At 38.6% G+C, this 21,424-nt stretch overlaps 2 protein-coding genes across 2 annotated transcripts in view; both read right to left on the reverse strand.

The window, feature by feature from the left end:
* Positions 1–21,424, reverse strand: part of LOC135204844 (zinc finger protein OZF-like) — a 167,721-nt gene that overhangs the window by 33,413 nt on the left and 112,884 nt on the right. The gene's annotated exons all lie outside the window — the stretch shown is intronic.
* The window catches only part of LOC135204845 (gastrula zinc finger protein XlCGF8.2DB-like), a 105,270-nt gene continuing 91,899 nt past the window's right edge, over positions 8,054–21,424 (reverse strand). Inside the window, exon 3 of the mRNA XM_064235055.1 lies at positions 8,054–19,436. Within this exon, the coding sequence (XP_064091125.1) occupies positions 18,223–19,362 (1,140 nt within the window). The 5' untranslated portion in view covers positions 19,363–19,436 and the 3' untranslated portion in view covers positions 8,054–18,222. The remainder of the gene's footprint in view (positions 19,437–21,424) is intronic.

The raw sequence follows: 21,424 nt of genomic DNA on the forward strand, positions 1-21,424 counted from the left end.
CTGGTAATAGGAGTCAGCGGATGGGTAACACATCCAATCCGATAACAACAGCCTTTTTGCTTGTATTTCAACCATCGTACGATAGTAAAAAATTACCATAGTTACGTTGCAAATGATGTTAAGAAGAATAAGACTTGATATATTTTTACATTACAGGTAGTAGTCGACTTACTACCACAATTGGTTACGACCAACCAGTCACAAATCGATTAGGACGTAAGTCGGCCTGTGTTAATTTTACGTAAGAATATTATACTAGCCTAGCCTAGTCTACACTACACAGCATATTTTATACATATATGGCATAGTAATCATTAATTACAGCCAATTCTCTAGGTTCAATGCACATTGGCTTATGATAATTCAGTTATAAGAGAAATTGAATAACATTTAACAAGTTAGCCTCGCGTATACGATGATGATGATATCGTGGTACATATATAGTATATAATACGAATACAGTAGCCCAGCCGTCAGTATACTACATATACGATATAATTTAGTATACGATATATACGATAATTTAGTAATTTATTAATATAAGCCAATTTTGGAGGTTCAATGCATTCTCACTATGACATATCAGTAGAAAAAAAATGGACACAAAACGGGAATCAGATTTGGACCGACATCGGCATACCTAATTGAGCGATGTCAGGCTGCTGACGGCTAGTATATTTACGAAATAAAAACACAATGAATATGCATCTTTTCTGTGATTCTTTTAAAAAGTTATACATTACAGTATCCAATAATATTGTATGTATTCTCATATTATTATATCCTAAAATACTAACAAAGCAGTCAGTGTTTTGGATTAGAAATCAGCTGATGGTGAATACAAGTTCATTTCTCTGTATTCAGCTCAATTCAGAGCAAATTGCCTTTCTTCTAGTTAGCATAAAATATCTAGATACTTTACTTATATAAGACTGGATAATTTGTCATTTTACGTGTTTTTAAGTCGAAATATGAATTAAATACATCTCGTGAATTATTTTTTTATTTTAGTTAACAGATTGTGTTGCAGGCATGTTTATTGTGTAAAAATATTATGTGATTCCGTTCGCTTTTTCCACTTCATTTCATCGTAGCATGAACCTTTATCGTTATGTTACTTATCTTTTATCGGCGTGAAAGCAACAGTAAAATGTGTTCTTTCAAGACCTGAGGTTTTGATTAAAATGATTTTCTCTCAGTTTTATCTATGGTTATATTTGATGGCGTAAGTTTACTGGAGTTATATCTTTGTTGCCAATGCACGATAATAGTACTGTATGGATGAAACTCGCAAACTTTGGTATAGTACCTTCAAACTCCACCGTAAACAAAATGAGAGAAATGTTTTAATCAAAACTATTGGGCATGAAAAGAACACATTTTACTATTTTTACTCCAATAAAAGATAAATACATAAAGCTCGTAGTATTCTGATGAGGTAAAGTGAAAATATCAAACGGAAACTGTTGATTTTTGTTTACGCAATAAACATGCCCTCAGTGCCATCCACTAACAAAAAAATAACTAAATTTTGTTCACAAACGATACGCTTTTAAGTGATATTTCCATTTGAAAACACTTTGTATAACGTAAAATAACCTTGTCTCATATAAATACAGTATCTTGAGATTCATTTGCGCTAAGAGCAAGAAAGTCGCTCTGATTTGAGTTCAATACAGCAAAACAAACCTACTCACAATTGCCCTCAGCTGATTTTCGGAGCAAAACATGATTGCCATGTTTGTATTTCATAATACAAACAGTAATATGAAAATACATATAATATTATTGGATGCAGTGAAGTAAAACATAACTTTTTAAAAGATCCATGGAAAAGATGCATATCCACTGTTTGCATTTTATCATACGATACTAATAATATGATTATTACATCCTCGAATTTTATATCTCATGTAAGATGTGACCCCCTTAAAATCAACTCCAAAATTAGGGCTTCAAAAGTCGCGTGATACGCGAGTATATACGGTAACTTTTTTATGGGCCCTAGTCACTGTCTTAAATCACTTTCTATGAACCTATATTTTGTGGTAGGACACGCCCTGGTTATCTGGATATCTTTGAAAAACCAAAACCTTTTGAAGCCTATTGTACTTTATCTTAATATCTTTGAAAACCAAAACTAAATAATTATACAGTCAGAACGATGTGTTAAATTTAAAATAGATGGGAGATTTCAAAACTACTGCTGTGCCAAGCAACTGTCTGTTAAAGGAAAATAATACTACCTGATTTTCCTGCTGTTTATGCGCAAAAAACCAGACACAAATTGCATAAACATGTAAGTCACTGGAAAGAAAATCTATTATACTTTCTCACTGAACAAATGGAACTTAAATTACATTACTTTTACAAAATTACTTCACATAAAAGTAAAGAAATAAAGTACAATTACTCAGCTTCATAAGGCTACCAAAACCAGGGTTATGGTAGCAAAAATAAATTTGTAGATGTCAATAAAAATTGTATTTGCACTCAGAAAAAGTAAGCTAGAACTTTCCTTCTTTCTCAGTGTTCCCTCAACACATTTATCGATACTATTGACAAATGAATTGATCTCTTGTGATTTATAAAAACTGAACAATCAGTTACCTAAAACATTTGAAATCGTTAAAATATCAGCAAGACATTAAAAGTTAAGTGAATCAATGTTTTTATCTAAGAACCAGTGGTTAACTAAGGGATTTTGACAAAGGAAAAATCTATTTCTGGGTGAGGACCTGTGTTGCCCAGTGAAATATCCTTATAGCACTCATTTCTAGGTATAAATAAATGCTAAATATACCATAGAAAAAAGCCAAATGGAATGCTGGGGTTACTACCCCAAGCTCGCTCACCCTCATAGGGCGTCGGTATAGCACAGGGGCGAGTGGAAGCCACTGCCACAGATACTCTGCCAATTAGCTCTCTCCTCTCTCAAAATCCCTCGCCAGAGAGGTGCCGTTACACGGCCACCTTCCGCTCGCCACTACTACTTCTGCCAAGAATCTTCATTCCTGAATACGCACCCAAGCTTGGGTCAGCTAAAGGGTTGGGAAAGGAAAGATAGGGATGGGTTCACTGTGTGACACAGGTCCTCACCCAGAAATAGATTTTTCCTTTGTCAAAATCCCTTTTCTGGGATTGACCTGTGTCGCCCAGTGAAATAGTAACAGAGAATTGGCCATACAAGCTCGGTAAATAGAGAGTAAAACAAAAAATTTTTATAGGAAAATAAAATCTTTCTTACCATCATTGTTTTAATGATCCCAGATAAGGATACAAAATACCAGGAGTAAATAACATATAAAATTATATGACCAAGTTCATACCATCACCAGGAAAAGAGCACAGGTAATGAGTATAAAATACATGAATTAACCCTCTTACGCCAAAGCTGTAAAAAAAAAATTGTCTCCCGTGTGCCGGAGGTGTTTCAGAGTGAGAGCGGAAGCGGAAACATTTTTTTTTTCAAAAAATCACAGCGTGCTTAGTTTTCAAGATTAAGAGTTCACTTTTGGCTCCTTTTTTTGTCATTGGCTGAAGTTTAGTATGCAACCATCAGAAATGAAAAAAATTATCATTATCATATATAAATAATCCGATATATGATAGCGCAAAAACGAAATTTCATATATAATTGTATTCAAATCGCACTGTGCGCAAAACGGTTAAAGGTAACAAGTTATTTTTTTTTCGTTGTAATGTACACTAAATTGCAATCATTTTGGTATATAACACATTGTAAAATGATAAAAGCAACACAGAAAAAATATTATCACAAAATAATGCATGAATTCGTAACGCGTGGACGTAAACAAATATATTCACCATAAATCTAAATATTGTCCTAGAGACTTCCAATTTCTTTCAAAATGAAGACAAATGATTGAATATTACTATACTGTAAGAGTATTAGCTTACAATTGCAGTTTTCGACCATATCTGACGAGTTAAAGTTGACCAAATGTTGAATTTTTTTATATATATATTTTTTATATGCAATTATTTCGGAAATGAGAAAAGCTACAACCTTCAAATATTTTTTCGTTTTATTCTACATGAAATTGCGCACATTTTCATATATAAAACTCTATGAAATGCCTAATATGAAATGGAGCAAATATTCCGAGAATGGTACGTACGCATTTCGGAGATTTGTGGCGGAGAATCCGCGCGCGGAGGGAAGGAAAGATTTTTTTAAATTCACCATAAATCTAAATATTTTGCTAGAGACTTCGAATTTGTTTCAAGATGAAGATAAATGACTGAATATTACTAGACTGTAAGAGTTTTAGCTTACAATTGCGTTTTTCGACCATTTCGGTAGAGTCAAAGTTGACCGAACGTGGTGTTTTTTCTATTTATCGTGATTTATATGCAAAATATTTCAAAATGAGAAAAGCTACAACCTTCAATTATTTTTTGTTGTATTCTACATGAAATTGCGCACATTTTCATATATAAAACTTTATGTAACGGCTAATTCACCATAAATCTAAATATTGTCCTAGAGACTTCCAATTTCTTTCAAAATAAAGACAAATGATTGAATATTACTATACTGTAAGAGTATTAGCTTACAATTGCAGTTTTCGACCATATCTGACGAGTTAAAGTTGACCGAATGTTGAATTTTTTTATATATATTTTTTATATGCAATTATTTCGGAAATGAGAAAAGCTACAACCTTCAAATATTTTTCGTTTTATTCTACATGAAATTGCGCACATTTTCATATATAAAACTCTATGAAATGCCTAATATGAAATGGAGCAAATATTCCGAGAATGGTACGTACGCATTTCGGAGATTTGTGGCGGAGAATCCGCGCGCGGAGGGAAGGAAAGATTTTTTTTAAATTCACCATAAATCTAAATATTTTGCTAGAGACTTCGAATTTGTTTCAAGATGAAGATAAATGACTGAATATTACTAGACTAAGATTTTTAGCTTACAATTGCGTTTTTCGACCATTTCGGTAGAGTCAAAGTTGACCGAACGTGGTTTTTTTCTATTTATCGTGATTTATATGCAAATATTTCAAAAATGAGAAAAGCTACAACCTTCAATTATTTTTTGTTGTATTCTACATGAAATTGCGCACATTTTCATATATAAAACTTTATGTAACGGCTAATTCACCATAAATCTAAATATTGTCCTAGAGACTTCCAATTTCTTTCAAAATGAAGACAAATGATTGAATATTACTATACTGTAAGAGTATTAGCTTACAATTGCAGTTTTCGACATATTGACAAGTTAAAGTTGACGAATGTTGAATTTCTTTATATATATATATGCATTATTTCGGAAATGAGAACAAAAGCTACAACCGTCAAATATTTTTATTTTTTCGTTTTATTCTACGTAAATTGCGCACATTTTCATATATAAAACTCTATGAAATGCCTAATATGAAATGGAGCAAATATTCCGAGAATGGTACGTACGCATTTCGGAGATTTGTGGTGGAGAATCCGCGCGCGGAGGGAAGGAAAGATTTTTTTTAAATTCACCATAAATCTAAATATTTTGCTAGAGACTTCGAATTTGTTTCAAGATGAAGATAAATGACTGAATATTACTAGACTGTAAGAGTTTTAGGTTACAATTGCATTTTTCGACCATTTCGGTAGAGTCAAAGTTGACCGAACGTGGTTTTTTTTCTATTTATCGTGATTTATATGCAAATATTTCAAAAATGAGAAAAGCTACAAACCTTCAATTATTTTTTGTTGTGTATTCTACATGAAATTGCGCACATTTTCATATATACTTTATGTAACGGCTAATTCACCATAAATCTAAATATTGTCCTAGAGACTTCCAATTTCTTTCAAAATGAAGACAAATGATTGAATATTACTATACTGTAAGAGTATTAGCTTACAATTGCAGTTTTCGACCATATCTGACGAGTTAAAGTTGACCGAATGTTGAATTTTTTTTATATATATATATTTTTATATGCAATTATTTCGGAAATGAGAAAAGCTACAACCTTCAAATATTTTTCGTTTTATTCTACATAAAATTGCGCACATTTTCATATATAAAACTCTATGAAATGCCTAATATGAAATGGAGCAAATATTCCGAGAATGGTACGTACGCATTTCGGAGATTTGTGGCGGAGAATCCGCGCGCGGAGGGAAGGAAAGATTTTTTTTTAATTCACCATAAATCTAAATATTTTGCTAGAGACTTCGAATTTGTTTCAAGATGAAGATAAATGACTGAATATTACTAGACTGTAAGAGTTTTAGCTTACAATTGCGTTTTTCGACCATTTCGGTAGAGTCAAAGTTGACCGAACGTGGTTTTTTTTCTATTTATCGTGATTTATATGCAAATATTTCAAAAATGAGAAAAGCTACAACCTTCAATTATTTTTTGTTGTATTCTACATGAAATTGCACACATTTTCATATATACAACTTTATGTAACGGCTAATTTAAAATGGTGCAAACATTACCACAATCGCACGTATGATTTTTTCGGAAGAGTTACCGCGCGGACGTAAAGAAAATGTTATTTTTTTCATAAATTCACCATAAATCGAAATATTGTGCTAGAGGCTTCCAATTTGTTGCAAATTGAAGGTAAATGCTTGAATATTACTAGAATATAAGCGTTTTAGCTTACAATTGCGTTTTTCAACCATTTCGGTAGAGTCAAACTTGACCGAAGGTTGAAATTTCGGCAATTATCGTTATTTATATGAAAATATCTCAAAACTGATAAAAGCTATAACCATGGGTTGTTTTTAGTTGTATTGTGCATGAAATTGCGCACATTTCCATATACAGGCGGCCCGCGGTTAACGGCGCAATCACTCAACGGCGAATCGGTTTTACGGCGGTCGTCAAAAATATTCATTAAAAAAATAAGGCATTTTAAAGGTATCTTTACGGCACAAATTTCAGTTAACAGCGCCGCTAGCGCCGTTGTCTAACGAGTTCATACATATGCAGAAATGCCGTTCAGACCATAAAGGTTATGCAAATTATATTAACAAATTTTATGGAGAGTTATTACGTAGGTATTAGGGTAAAATATATGCCTCTGACGCTGTTCTATGCCGAAAATATCGAGTTACATAAGTGCAAATTTAGCTATGGATGTGTCGATTCATAATTGTTCATGCTTTTGTTTAAAATGTGTGTGAAAATGTATTACGTGAAAGGCATTTTTATTTCTGTACAGAAATATGATACAAAGGCAGCTTTTGAAACTGCCCTTCACGATACCAAATACGATGTTTTTTCATGTTCTTTCTTGTTAGCCGCCGCCTGCCGCTCTTCCGAATATATCGATTTAAAAAAAATGCAAATTAGCGATCGATGAGTCGATTTTATAAATGTTTATGCTTTTATGTTTAAAATGTATTACGAATAGGGTATTTTTATTTCTGTGCAGAAATATGATAAAAAGGCAGCTTTTGAAACCCCTTCAAGTTATCGACTACGATGTGTTTTTCAAGTTCGTTCTTGTATACCGTGACAAGAACGAACTTGAAAAACACATCGTAGTCAATGACTTGAAGGGGAGTTTCAAAAGCTGCCTTTTTATCATATTTCTGCACAGAAATAAAAATACCCTATTCGTAATACATTTTCATACACATTTTAAACATAAAAGCATAAACATTTATAAAATCGACACATCGATCGCTAATTTGCATTTTTTTTGCCGCCGTCTGCCGCTCTTCCAAAAATATAGTTAAAAAAAAAAAAAAGTGTGCAAATTTAGCGATCGATGTGTCGATTTTTCAAATGTTTATGCTTTTATGTTTAAAATGTGTATGAAAATATATTGCGTAAAGGTATTTTCATTTTTGTACAGAAAGAAGATACAAATTAAGGCAGCCTTTGTAACTACGCTCCACGTTGTCAGGGGATGGTTTTTCATGTTCGTTCTTGTCCGCCAGTTCCGAAAAATGCATTGTATTATTTTATTAATTACGCATCTTTTCCATAAATCCTTTAAAAAGTTATACATTATTTCACTGTATCCAAGAATTATTGTATGTCTTCTACGATATTATTGTATTTTAAAATACTACGGCAAACTTAAGCCCGTATTCCACGGAGCGGCCAATGTTGTGGTTTGAAATCAGCTGATGAATACGAGTCTGTTTCACCATAACGCAATTCTGAGCGAATGCTCTTGCTTCTAGTTAGCATAAACGAATATCTATATACTTGACTTATAAGAGACAAAGTTATTTTTCCTTATACAGCGTGTTTTTAGGTGGAAATATTTATTGAATATGTCTCGTTGTGAATGTGAACTACTATTTTTTTCGTTAACAGATTACGTTGGCGGCATGTTTATTGCGTAAAAAATTACGTGATTCCGTTCGCAATACGTAATCCTTTATATCATCGTAATACGAACTTTACGTTATTTATCTTACATCGGCGTGAAACCAACAGTAAAATGTGTTCTTTCAAGCACAGTAGTTTTGATTAAAATGATTTTATCCCAATTTTATCTATGGTTGTGTGTGATGGCAGACGTTTACTGCAGTTTTATCCTTGTTGCCGATGTACGATAATAGTCATTAGCAGCTTGAACAGTTTTCTCAGCTAATGTTATAACTAGGTTTAAATTTAACGGTATATTTCCAGATTGATCTTTAATTTATATTGATCTCTGATCTATAGCGAATAAAGTTATTACATTAAGATATCTCAGTTCTATTCTATACATAACGCCATTTATAACAAATACTGTAATGTTGCACTGTAGTACGATGATCGAAATACAAGCCAAACAGATGTTATCCAGTTCGGTTGTACTTAGAAAAAAAAAAAAAAAAAAAGTCGTTTTCTCGTTCGGTTGTTCATGGTTGTACACGTTCACGCAACGAGTATAACGTTAAAACCATATTTTCATCATTCTCTTTTGCTGTTATTGAACTTATGTAACTAGAAGATGGATAAAGTTAGGCCATTGTAATTTGATCTCTCATAAAATCGAACTATCGTAAGACTAATGATTGTAACCTGAACACTACAGCTACCTGTACACTGTATAAACTTTATTATATCTTTACATACTCTAGACACCCACATGCACTGTACAGTAAATTCTATAGTACTATACTGCATAAATATAATTTTACTTATTGCGCCGTTGTGGGATTACGGCCCCTTTGACTGGTCTAGAGTTTCGAAAGAAGGTGTGCGGCGGCCGTAGGCTTTAAAATCGCTCAGCGTCGGTGGCCAGGAACGGAACCCCTGCCGCTAACCGAGGGCCGCCTGTATAAAACTTTATATAACGGCTAATTTTAAAATGGTGCAAACATTACCACAATCGCATGTATGATTTTTTTCGGAAGAGTTACCGCGCGGACGTAAGGAAAAAGTTTTTTCATAAATTCACCATAAATCAAAATATTGTGCTAGAGACTTCCAATTAGTTGCAAAATTAAGGTAAATGATTGAATACAGTGGTCCCCCCGTATTCGCGGGGGATGCGTACCAGACCCCCCCGTGAATAGTTAGAATCCGCGAATGTTTGGAACCCCTATAAAAACGCTAAAAACAGCCTATTTTGTTAGTTAAAACTTAAGAAAAACCATTAAAAATTTTCATACTTGGTTTTTATAATAGTTTTATCACAGAAAGTGCATTTTATGATGAAACTGATAACAAAAACCAGGAATTTGTGGATATTTCTCATAGAAAAATACCGCGAATGCGCGAATTTTCCACGAATAATGCAGGGAAACGTTCCCGAGAGATATCCGCGAATGTGTGAGTCCGCGAATCCGGAGAACGCGAATACGGGGGGTCCACTGTATTACTAAAATATAAGAGTTTTAGCTTACAATTGCGTTTTTCGACCATTTTGGTAGAGTCAAAGTTGACCGAAGGTTGAAATTTTGGCAATTATCGTTATTTATATGAAAATATCTCAAAACTGATAAAAGCTACAATCATGAGTATTTTATTGTTGTATTCTAAATAAAATTGCACACATTTTCATATATAATACTTCATGTAACGGCTAATTTACAATGGTACAAAAATTATGTCAAAGTGACGAAATAATTTCCGAGATGTGTCACAGATACTTTTTAGTGCGGCAAGAAAGAAATTCGCGCTAGCGCGCCTGCGTAACGATTGTAAACAAAACAACACCTTGATCCGTGAACTCCCAGCATCCCCCAAGGCGCGTGATTCAATAGTTTTAGGCTGGTAGGCCTATAAGTATTTTTCCGCGAATTTAAAAAAAAAACTTTTGTAAGTCGACGTAAAATACGTCCAGTCGGCACACGGGAGACAAAAAATGTTGACGTAAAATACGTCCAGTCGGCGTAAGAGGGTTAATAAACTATGTACAAGAACAGGAGTGGGTTGATAAGCAATCCGGTCTGTAACAAAAAGGGCAAAAAGGGAGGGAAAACAAGCGAGGCAGGTAGGTGAGAGGGAGCACCAAAGGTAATTAATAGCAATATCAATGATAATTAATAATATTCAACATTGCAACATACATAATTAGGCTGTATCAGGGAAGACATAAATTCCCTGCAGCCACTGCAGAATATTTAAGGGCCTCTAGAGACTTTAGATAGTGGCGTTTAAATACTGTCGGAGATTTCCAACCCGTATACTTTTTGAGATCATCAAAGTTCAAATAATGAAAATAATTAACTGTGTTAGCTACTGCTCGGATATCATGGACCTGAGGAACTGAATCCGGGTTAGCTTGTTTAATAAAATAAAGAATTTGTTGTCTGATGGCCTTCAAGGAAATGGTTCCACCATTCTCTCTAACAAAAAGAGGACCTGAAGACCTATTAGAAGTCCTGTCAAGATAAGACTTTAATGTAATAACCGGACATAATGATGGGTCCTGTGGAAGGGGAACAATCTTCCACGGAGACTGTCTGTTCTGAGGGTCTTCATTCTTTGCCAAGAATTTCAGATCCGGAGAAAGCAGAACTTCTCCTGACGAGAGGAAATCGACATGATTTGGTTCTCTAGAGAGAGCCGACAGTTCAGATATTCTGGCACCTGAGGCCAGGCTCAGTAAAAATAATGTTTTCCTGAGAAGGGTTATATATGAACATGATTCATTATCAGTGTCTGAAGCTAACTTGAGTACGTCATTTAAAAACCAGGAGACCGTATGAGGCCGGTTTACTGGTCTCAGACGAGCATGCTCTAGGGATACACGAGAAGTACAAATCTGTTAAATCAATAGTAAAGCCAGACTGAAATATCTTCCTCAAGGCGGACTTAGTCGTAGTAATGGTACTAGCAGCTAAGCCTTTTTCGAACAGAGTTCTAAAAAATGAAATTGCCAGATTCTTAGTCGTTGTCTGAACAGTCTGAGTTTGTACCACCTGAGTCAACTTTGGGTTGGGAATCCGTCCAGGACGGAGTTCAGTTGGGTGCTACCAGTGCTATCCGCCCTTTGAAAGATCTGAGTTTGTGTAGAACTTTCATCAAAAAATTTACTGGCGGAAATAGGTAAATCCTCTGCCAAATGTTCCAGTCTATGGACATTGCATCTGTGGCGTGAGCCAGAGGATCCAAATTGGGAGCCACATAACATGGAAGTTTGTGGTTGGACTCGTGGCGAACAGGTCTACCTGAAGGCCCGGTACTTGTAGGCAAATCCAATTGAATGACTTTGCGTCCAAGGACCACTCTGATTCCAGCGGAGTTGCCCTGGACAGTGAATCCGCAATGACATTCCGTACTCCTGCCAGGTGAGTAGCTGACAAGTGCCAATGGTGTTTCATTGCCAACGAGAAGATTGCTATCATCACGTGGTTTATGTGGCTTGACTTGGAGCCTCCTCTGTTTAGGCAATGAACTATCACTGCACTTTCCAAGACTAGTCTGATATGAATATTCCTGGCCGGAGCTAGTCGTTTCAGGGTCAAGAAAATGGCCATTGCTTCTAGGATGTTGATATGAAACTGGCGGAATATTGTCGACCATGTTCCTTGAACCTTCTTGTACTGAGAATAGCACCCTCCCATCCGCTCAGAGAGGCGTCCGTGTGGACTACTAGAGACGGCGGGGGAAATTGGAGCGGTACCGACTTGGAAAGACTCTTGACTGTCGACCATGGACAAAGTCTTTTCCTTAGTATCAGCAGAATCAAAGAGATTTTGTCTCCGAGTCTGCTGTTGGCTCTTCTCCGCCATACCCGATTGATTCAGTCTGGCTTTCAGCAAAAGATCTGTTATTGAAGCAAACTGAAGTGAACCTAAGACTCTTTCTTGGGTACGACGAGAAGCCCGTCTGTTCTTGAGAAATTGTCTCATAGCTTTCGCTATCTCTTTGCGCTTGGTTGGCGGAAGAGATAGTTTGTGTGCGGTTAGATCCCATTGAATTCCTAACCATTGAAAGCGAGACGCCGGAATGAGACGGGACTTTTCCTTGTTTATCTGGAATTCCAGATACTCTAGGAATTTTATTACTTTGGTTGTTGCCCTGCGACATTCCTTGTTGTTGGGTGCCCAAATAAGCCAGTCGTCTAGGTAAGCTACTAGCGTAACTCCCTGACCTCTTAGTTCCTGAACTACTGTCTCTCCTAGTTTGGTGAATATTCTGGGCGCAATGTTGAGCCCGAATGGCATGACTCTGAACGAGTAAGCCTGTCTTCCTAGTTTGAAGCCTAGGTAGGGAGAAAAGTTTCTCGCTATCGGGACGTGATAATAAGCATCTGTAAGATCGATAGAGGTGGTGACGACCCCACGGGGAAGTAAGGTCCGCACCTGCGAGACGGTTAGCATGCGGAACTTGTCGCATTGAATGTATGAGTTGAGACGGGACAAGTCCAGAATCACTCTTCGTTTGTCCGTGTCCTTCTTTGGCACGGTGAACAAACGTCCTTGAAATTTCAGGTGTCTGACTTTCTTTGTTGCCTTCTTTTGAAGAAAGTCTTTGGCATAGTTTAGAAGGTCTGTCGTTGGAATTTGGTGGAAACTGACTGGTGGAGGAGGCCCTTTTATCCATCTCCACCCCAGACCTTTTGATACGATACTTTGGGCCCACGTACTGAAGGTCCAATGGTCCCGGAAGAGGTGCAGTCTCCCACCTACCTGGAGAGGTTCATTGATTGGTTGAGGTCTTACTTCCTCTGCCTCCTCTGAAACCTCTGCCCCTGGAGAGAGCTCTGGAACCAGCTCTGTGCCGGTAAGCTCCTCTTGCTCTGCTAACCCTTGCGTGCCTGTTATAGCTTTGAAACGCTCCTTGCATGCCTGTTATAACTTTGAAACGCTCCTTGCGCTTCAAATGAAGCGTTGAAGGCCGGGGACGTCACGAAAGTAGCTGAACTCGAGGACTGTTAGAGTTGGCTGACTCTGTAGCAGTACAAATTGTTGTTGTGGTCGTGCCTTAGAGGTCGAAGGTTGACCAAGCTGGGAGACGGGAACTGCTTGCACCACCGTCTGTGACTGAGAGGTCTGGAAAGGCTGATACTTCCTGACCCTCTTCCTATTTTTGGGTTGTGGTCCGGAGGCCTCAAACTTCCTCTTGAAGGGAAGGCCCCAGCAGACACGAAGGTTCTCATTAGCCCTAGCCGCCTCATTGATGACGCCATTAACTACGTCATCAGGAAAGAGGTTGGGTCCCCAGATTGATGCCTTAATAAGTTTATCAGGCTCATGCCTGATGGAAGCATGGGCAAGGACATGCTTCCTGCAATTCTGCCTAGCAACCACAAAGGCATACAGGTCACACTGGAAAGTCTGCAGCAGCAACTTTGTTAGGACCCGGAATAAAGGTTCCTCAGCGTAGACAGAGGCCGTCAACTCTGAAGTAGTAACCGAGTTGATCGACCTACTCAGTCTACATTTTGCTTCAAACTCTGCCTTTACCATGGCATCCGGAATCCTGGGTAATTTCTCACTAAACTGTGTGGAAGCACACTCCAGATCGAGTCTGCCCACTGTGAACGTTTCTGGAGCGCCCACCCAGCACTCCAAATCTCCGGGAAAGAGCAGAGAGGTAGGCTCTGTCTCTCGAAGTTGAGGCATTGGCTTCTCTCCATTCCGGCCTGCAGAGTTAATTCTGCAATCTTAGAAGTAAAAGGGGTTGGGATGTTATCCCCCACCATGAACATGGTGTAGCAATCTTTGTTTGGCGTCAACTTAGTGTTGACGCACTCCCATTCTGAAAGGGTGTGGACCCATGCTGACTGTGCTTGATCCCTAGGTTAGATCAGTCTCCTTGGGGACTTTGTCTACCCTGACAAAGGCTTCCTCGGCTAAACGAGTGTAGCCTGGGAAGGGAAATTGGAGGTCCGCCGGGAAGAATTCGTAATCTTCCACAGGACGGGTGCCACAGCCCTCAATTGTCAGCATGCCCTCGGAAAAGGGAGCATGCAGCGCCAACCGCCATGGGTTGTTGTCCTCGAATGGCGGGAGCTTAGATGCCTCCAGTACAATAAAGGACTGCTGTGTGCCTCCAGACTGAATAAGTCCGGCCAGCAAGCTCTCCTGAGTTTGTAGTCTCTGAGCCAGAGACAGGATGGACTGTCCTGATGTCTCTAAGCCCGAGGCGAGCTGAGAGGACATCGATTGGAATCTCGAGTCTACCATGCTGCCCATCTTCTCCATGAGAAGATTTGCAAAGGCGTCAGGGTTAAAGCCGGACTCCATCGGTCTGGCTTTAGAACCTTTAGCTCTCGACCCCTTAGGTGGGGGAGTAGCTTTTGCCGAGGCAGCCAAAGGCTTGGTAGCCAATGACGACCTGGCGGATTACGCCGGAGAAGGCTTAGCTGGTCTGGCAGCCTTCGGCAGGGACTTCTTTTTTAGAGTTTTCACCTTGGGGATTACAGAACCAGACCTATCCCCAAGGATCCTGGACTTTGAGAAGCCCTGAAAGGAAGAGGAAGAAGAAGTAGTTGGGCTAAAAGCAATGACTTTTGAACTAAAACCACCTGCCTCACTTACCTCCTTACCTTCTTCCTGAGAGTCGATGGTCATTGGCTCCCGATGCAAACTGATGGCTGCTACTTCTGCCGTCACCTCCTAGCATAATCCCTCTTGGTCTTCCGGGGGGATCTGGGTTTCCAAATGGATCCTCTCGATGATAGGGGCCGCCAGTTCCCTAGCTACTGCTGCCAAAGTTCTTGCGTTCGGATAAAGGAGAGAACACATCTCCTCCGACAGCATATAGGGGCATCCAGCGGTCACGTTTCTCCCATAACCACCCACCCAGACCTTAAGGTTTGCCAGTGAGGAGGCCTTGAGCGCCAGAGGGGTCTGTAAGAAAGGACGAAATCAGATCCTCCAGATACTGCCCATCTTCTGCGGAACTATGATACAAAATCAAAACATTACTGAGGTGCGGATGGTACCTACCGACTCATTAGTCACGTTCTCCACTAAAGCGTAACACACTTCACAGCTGTCAGGATGCCAGACTAAGATGTCATCCATCTGTACCGAACAGCTGGCATGAGATCGGCAGACCTCATGCCCACATGGTTGCTGGAGAACGCCTGAGCAACCCAACTCCAGACAGTGTACCATCTGTAAGTTGGAATTGATACACGAGTACACTTATACTAGTTCTACCAAAACTAGTTACAGGAAAAAATCAACTCCTCAATAAGATTTCTTACTAAACATTAAGCTCTGAATGTCTCCGCCTGCTCCGGAGTCCATAATCTCGTTATCGTGATCGCTAAGACCGACAGAGCTGGCCTGATATGAGCAGAACAGGGAGCCAGGTAAAACCTAGTCTGAATCTGAACGCACCGGAGTAGAGTAGCTATTCCAAGTTAATTGGAAAAGCATTCTCTAAACTAGTTCCACCCCCACCGGAGTGGGGGAAGCAGCGATAACACCAGAGAAAAACGGAAAACAGAGCGGCGGAGACAGTGGTACTAAGAACTCCGGTGTATAACATCCTGGCAAGTGTGATGATAGACCACACCTCGCCCGAGTAACACAGGCCCAGAGAAGTACCAACAGAGATTACATAATCTTCTACTCCTTAACCCCCTCCGACTAATCCACCGGAATAGTGCTCGACGCTCCCGCTGCTGTTCCCCGTAAGGGTTACTAGGACAGCGAGCTAACAAAACACCACCGGAACAGGTCTGGACCGGAAGGAAGAGCACATAGGGGAAGGGTAACTAGTAATCGCCTGACAACAGCAACTGGTCAGGTGATTACACCCTCCGAGAAGGCGTGAAAAGACCTACAACTAAAGGGGGCAGAAGCCGGCAGGCCAACTGACACCCTAAAGGAGGTACTAGCCAAGACTATACCAAACCAAAAGTATTGAAAAGGAATTATTGGAAGTACCGACAAATAAAGTCAAGCCCATCTACTAGCGTAGCCTAACCCTCCAAAATCAGATATACGGATCTGGTTGGGTAGCCTATTAGTATGTCACGAAAGAGGACACTCTAGAACCTAACCTAACCCTCCAAAATCGAATATATCGACCTGGTCGGGTAAGATAGGGCTAGCACCTACATTCTGTAACAAGAGAGGAACTCTCTAGTAAAGGATCACCCTCCAAAACTAAAATATTAGTCTGGTCAGGATAGCCAGAATTAGTACCAACTAGGGTAGCGAGAAAAACTCTCAACCGCCTAGCCTACCTTCCAAAATCTAGCCTAGATCTGGTCGGGTAGGCTAGGAAAGGAAATAACACGCCCAAGGATAGGTAAATATTCGTGTAGGACTTCCAAACCTCATCAAAATACAATAGCAATATAATATTATTATATAATAAACTAAATAACAATAAAATCATCTACACAAAATGCATGAGCACTGCGAAATAATGAGAGTTCCTTTACTTCTCAGGTAATTTTGCATAACACTAGGCTAGCCTAGGTCGCCTCAAACACAATACTCGCGCATGTGGTAGAATGAAATTATTATAGCACTCTCGTGAGGGAACCAAATCGCTCCTGAAGGACCTATGATAAAAGAGGGAAAACCCCCTAATAGGCTATAAATAAAAATGGTAAAAACCCTGATAAACCAACCTATCGGAACCCATCAGGAGCGAAAAGGTAAAATTCCACGATAACAGTAACATATACTGCGATGAGCAAAAAAGGTAACAATGATTTACCGTAATAAAAAAGTTAAGAAGACCAAGTACACGGACAACAATGCATTTAAATAGCTGACTTGAGAAACGATACACTCGGCTCCAAAGCAACGCTTCATGTAAACAACACCACATAAAATGCACAGTTGCCCAAACACGTTCAAAGTCAACAAAATTAATACTCAACTTAGATGAAGATGCTTCTTGTAAGCCCAAAGACATGATATATCCAAAAATTTCACAAATATTGCAAATCAAAAACAACGTGTTAGCGTTAGCGAGTGCTATGAAAGAATGAAGATTCTTGGCAGAAGTAGTAGTGGCGAGCAGAAGGTGGCCGTGTAACGGCACCTCTCTGGCGAGGGATTTTGAGAGAGGAGAGAGCTAATTGGCAGAGTATCTGTGGCAGTGGCTTCCAATCGCCCCTGTGCTATACCGACGCCCTATGAGGGTGAGCGGGCTGGGGGTAGTAACTCCAGCATTCCATATGGCTTTTTTCTCTGGTATATTTAGCATTTATTTATACCTAGAAATGAGTGCTATAAGGACATTTCACTGGGCGACACAGGTCAATCCCAGAAATAAGATTAGTGGTTATTAACCACTAATCTTATATATATATAAAAAAATTCTCATTAAGCAAATATAATCAATTTTAACTTGCTGCACTTATCTGAGCTCATAAATAAAATTCAGAACACTCAAAGGTTTCCCCTGATGAAGAAAGAGAGCGTTTTCTTGTCAAAACTTATGTCAAAAGAAATTTCACTTACAAATGTTACTTAAGTTCTCTCTTGACAATATTCAAATTACAGCGATTGAAAGCATTTAATAAAAATTACTTGGACAAAGATAAAGTAATTTACAGTTTCTGTCTCGTGTGAATCCTCGTGTCTTTTGAGATTGTTTGGCAAGTGAATGCTTTCTCTCATGCATGAGTTTTCAGGTGTTTTGTGAGAGTACCTGAATCAGAAAAACATTTCTGACATACAGAGCATGTATATGGTTTCTCTCCTGTATGAGTTCTCATGTGAGCTTTTAAATGAGATAACTGAGTAAAACTTCTTTGACATATGGAGCAAGTAAATGGTTTCTCTCCCGTATGATTTCTCATGTGATTTTTGAGAGTACCTGAATCAGAAAAACTTCTTTGACATATAGAGCAACTATAAAGGTTTCTCTCCCGTATGAGTTCTCATGTGATTTTTTAAAAGAGATAATCGAGTAAAACTTCTTTGACATTCAGAGCAAGTATATGGTTTCTCTCCCGTATGAGTTCTCGTGTGATTTTTGAGATTACCTGAATCAGAAAAACTTCTTTGACATATAGAGCAACTATAAGGTTTCTCTCCCGTATGAGTTCTCATGTGATTTTTTAAAAGAGATAATCGAGTAAAACTTCTTTGACATACAGAGCAAGTATATGGTTTCTCTCCCGTATGAGTTCTCATGTGTTTTGTGAGACTAGTTGAATGAGAAAAACTTCTTTGACATACAGAGCAAGTTTGTGGTTTCTCTCCCGTATGAGTTCTCATGTGACTTTTTAAATGTGATAATTGAATAAAACTTCTTTGACATACAGAGCAAGTATATGGTTTTTCTCCCATATGAATTCTCATGTGATTTGTGAGAGTACCTGATTGAGAAAAACTTCTTTGACATATAGAGCAAGTATGTGGTTTCTCTCCCGTATGAGTTCTCACATGTAATTTTAAATGAGGTAATTGAGTAAAATTTCTTTGACATACAGAGCAAGTATATGGTTTCTCTCCTGTATGAGTTCTCATGTGATTTTTTAAAAGAGATAATAGAGTAAAACTTCTTTGACATACAGAGCAAGTATATGGTTTATCTCCCGAATGAGATCTCATGTGTTTAGTGAGATTAGATGATTGAGAAAAACTTCTTTGACATATAGAGCAAGTATGTGGTTTCTCTCCGGTATGACTTCTCATGTGGGATTTAAAGTGAGACATGTATGAAAATGTCTTTTGGCATTCAGCACAAGTTATTCGCTTCCCTGCTGTGTTGCTTCTACCCAAATGTCTACTTTCTTTTGCAATACAGATCTTTTCCTTTCCGCTTTCATCATCACAGCTTGGAGAACTGCCCTTCTCGCATTTAATTGACTGGAATGAACAGTTCACATCAAATTCACCACTGTCAAAAAATTCTGGTTCTGCCTTGACTTCTATGAAGGGGTCTGCAAGTGAAGAGCCTTCCCCTGTATTTTCAGTTAGACCCTCCTCCAGATTCCCCTTCTCTTCTTTGACTAACAGCAATGATGACAATTTCTCAGCTTCCATTTTCAAAGGATGTTCTAATTACAATACTCAATCCTAGTTAGGAGCTGATGAAATTTTCTTCTGTTTGGAATAATCTGAAATATAATAAACAATCTGAGAAAAACATCTTCTGAATAGCACCGTTCATAACATCTCTAAAATAAGCATCCTAAAGGAAAATAAATGTCACAATGCAATGATCATTTGGATGCAATTAGTCTCAAAAGAAATAAAACTTGTTGACAATCCAACAACCCGACTTACTCTAATTTTGACAATCAAATGAACAGCACATTTCCTTCTATTTAGAGACGAATGACTTTTTTTTTTTATACACACTACATGTGGATTTTGAGGTAGAAAATGGGTAGTACTTTTCATTAGAAAAGCCCCTTCAGCTAGGAGTATGGCTATTGCAGGAGGCAGTGGTATATTTGTAATAGAATTACATATAAAATGGAAATGCATTCTGCTTCCATTATAAAAATATTGCTAGGCTCTGTATAATAGATCAATGAAGAAAACAATCCCAAACTTATCTAGTCCACTCAGGATGTGTGCAAATACCGATTCATCATGTTTCATATACACAAACATCTCATCAGTTCCGTAGGTCAATGCGACCGACCGAACTCCCAGGCGAATTTGGATCAAGCCTTGAATCTATTATTCTTTCTTATGACCCCAAAAGTCATGTTTGTACACTCTCACGTTTCCTAAGATCAAATTGAGAACTCTGTTACATTCTACTCCTTTCTCTCATCTACTCAAGAATCCTTCAGAAGAGCTCCTATCTCAAAGGTGTGCCTCGACTTGTAAATAGTTAAGAGAATATATGCCTGTTTTATACTTCGATGTGTTTTAAACTACACCTTCAAGCAAACCAAACATGAACAGAAGTGAGAAGTCAACTCGAGTCCTCTACTAGCCTGGCCAATGCAAGAGAGAGAGAGAGAGAGAGAGAGAGAGAGAGAGAGAGAGAGAGAGAGAGAGAGAGAGAGAGAGAGAGAGAGAGAGAGAGAGAGAGAGAGAGGCTGAATATGCGCCTCGCATACCAACTGCTATTCACAACTGTGAATCCTAAAGAACTCTGTGGCAGACCGCTTTTCTGTATATCGTAGAAAGCTGGTCCAAGCCACAATAATGGTGGCAGCTAGAAACCATTATGAGGGAAACCAGTTAGACGGCTATGGTCTTGGGCTTCACATCAGTTTCGCCACATCTTAAGAGTGAATTATACGTCGGGCAGCGTTGTGCAGTGGCCATGTAAACTTCACTGACATACAACGAGGAGATCTCGGATGAATATCCACTTATACTAATATATTATCAATCCGCGTCTTCACCTTCATATCATCAGCGTCTACATCTTCATATCATCAGCTGCAAAACACAATTTAAACATACGCTTCCTGGAAGATCATCAACAGGACGACGGAGAGAAACAGCCCGCATCACTGCAACAAGCCATCACATCCGCCTCTGGGACATGAAGGACAACCTGCAGATGACCGGATTATGACATCTTTATACACAAGCAGAAGACACGCCATATATACGAGCTAAGTAAACCCGCCTTATTCATTTGCTGTGTAGTCATTAAATTCATTCACTTGTTCGAGGACTGGGCGTTCAGATTGCTGTTCCTGGTTGATTTAAAATGACATTTACTAAAAAAAAAACCTCTCTTACAGGAATAATACTCAGTCATTTTTACCAACTACCTTTTTCAAAGATATCACTTAAATATTTTTACTGTTTTATGAGCGTAAGTTATTCTCATCTTTTGCTGTGTGACTTATATATAATTTTCTGTGTGTTATTGCCTTTCATTATGCATTTATTTGAGGTAGGCATTCAGCTGGCATATGCGTCTGCGCAGCGGAAGGGTATATTCATACAGATATTTTGATAGGATTGCTAACAGACGTACCGTTTGTAAAACACCTGTGGTAAAGATGGCTACCGCCACATCTGTTCGGGCATCCACCTCTACCCCACCCAGCAATCTTGTAGTGACCTCAGTTAATGCTAGGTCCGCAATTGTACCATTCCAAGGGCGAGTTAATGGACGCTCATTTAA

The sequence above is a fragment of the Macrobrachium nipponense genome, chromosome 47 (genome assembly GCF_015104395.2).
Source record: "Macrobrachium nipponense isolate FS-2020 chromosome 47, ASM1510439v2, whole genome shotgun sequence".
NCBI lineage: Eukaryota > Metazoa > Arthropoda > Malacostraca > Decapoda > Palaemonidae > Macrobrachium > Macrobrachium nipponense.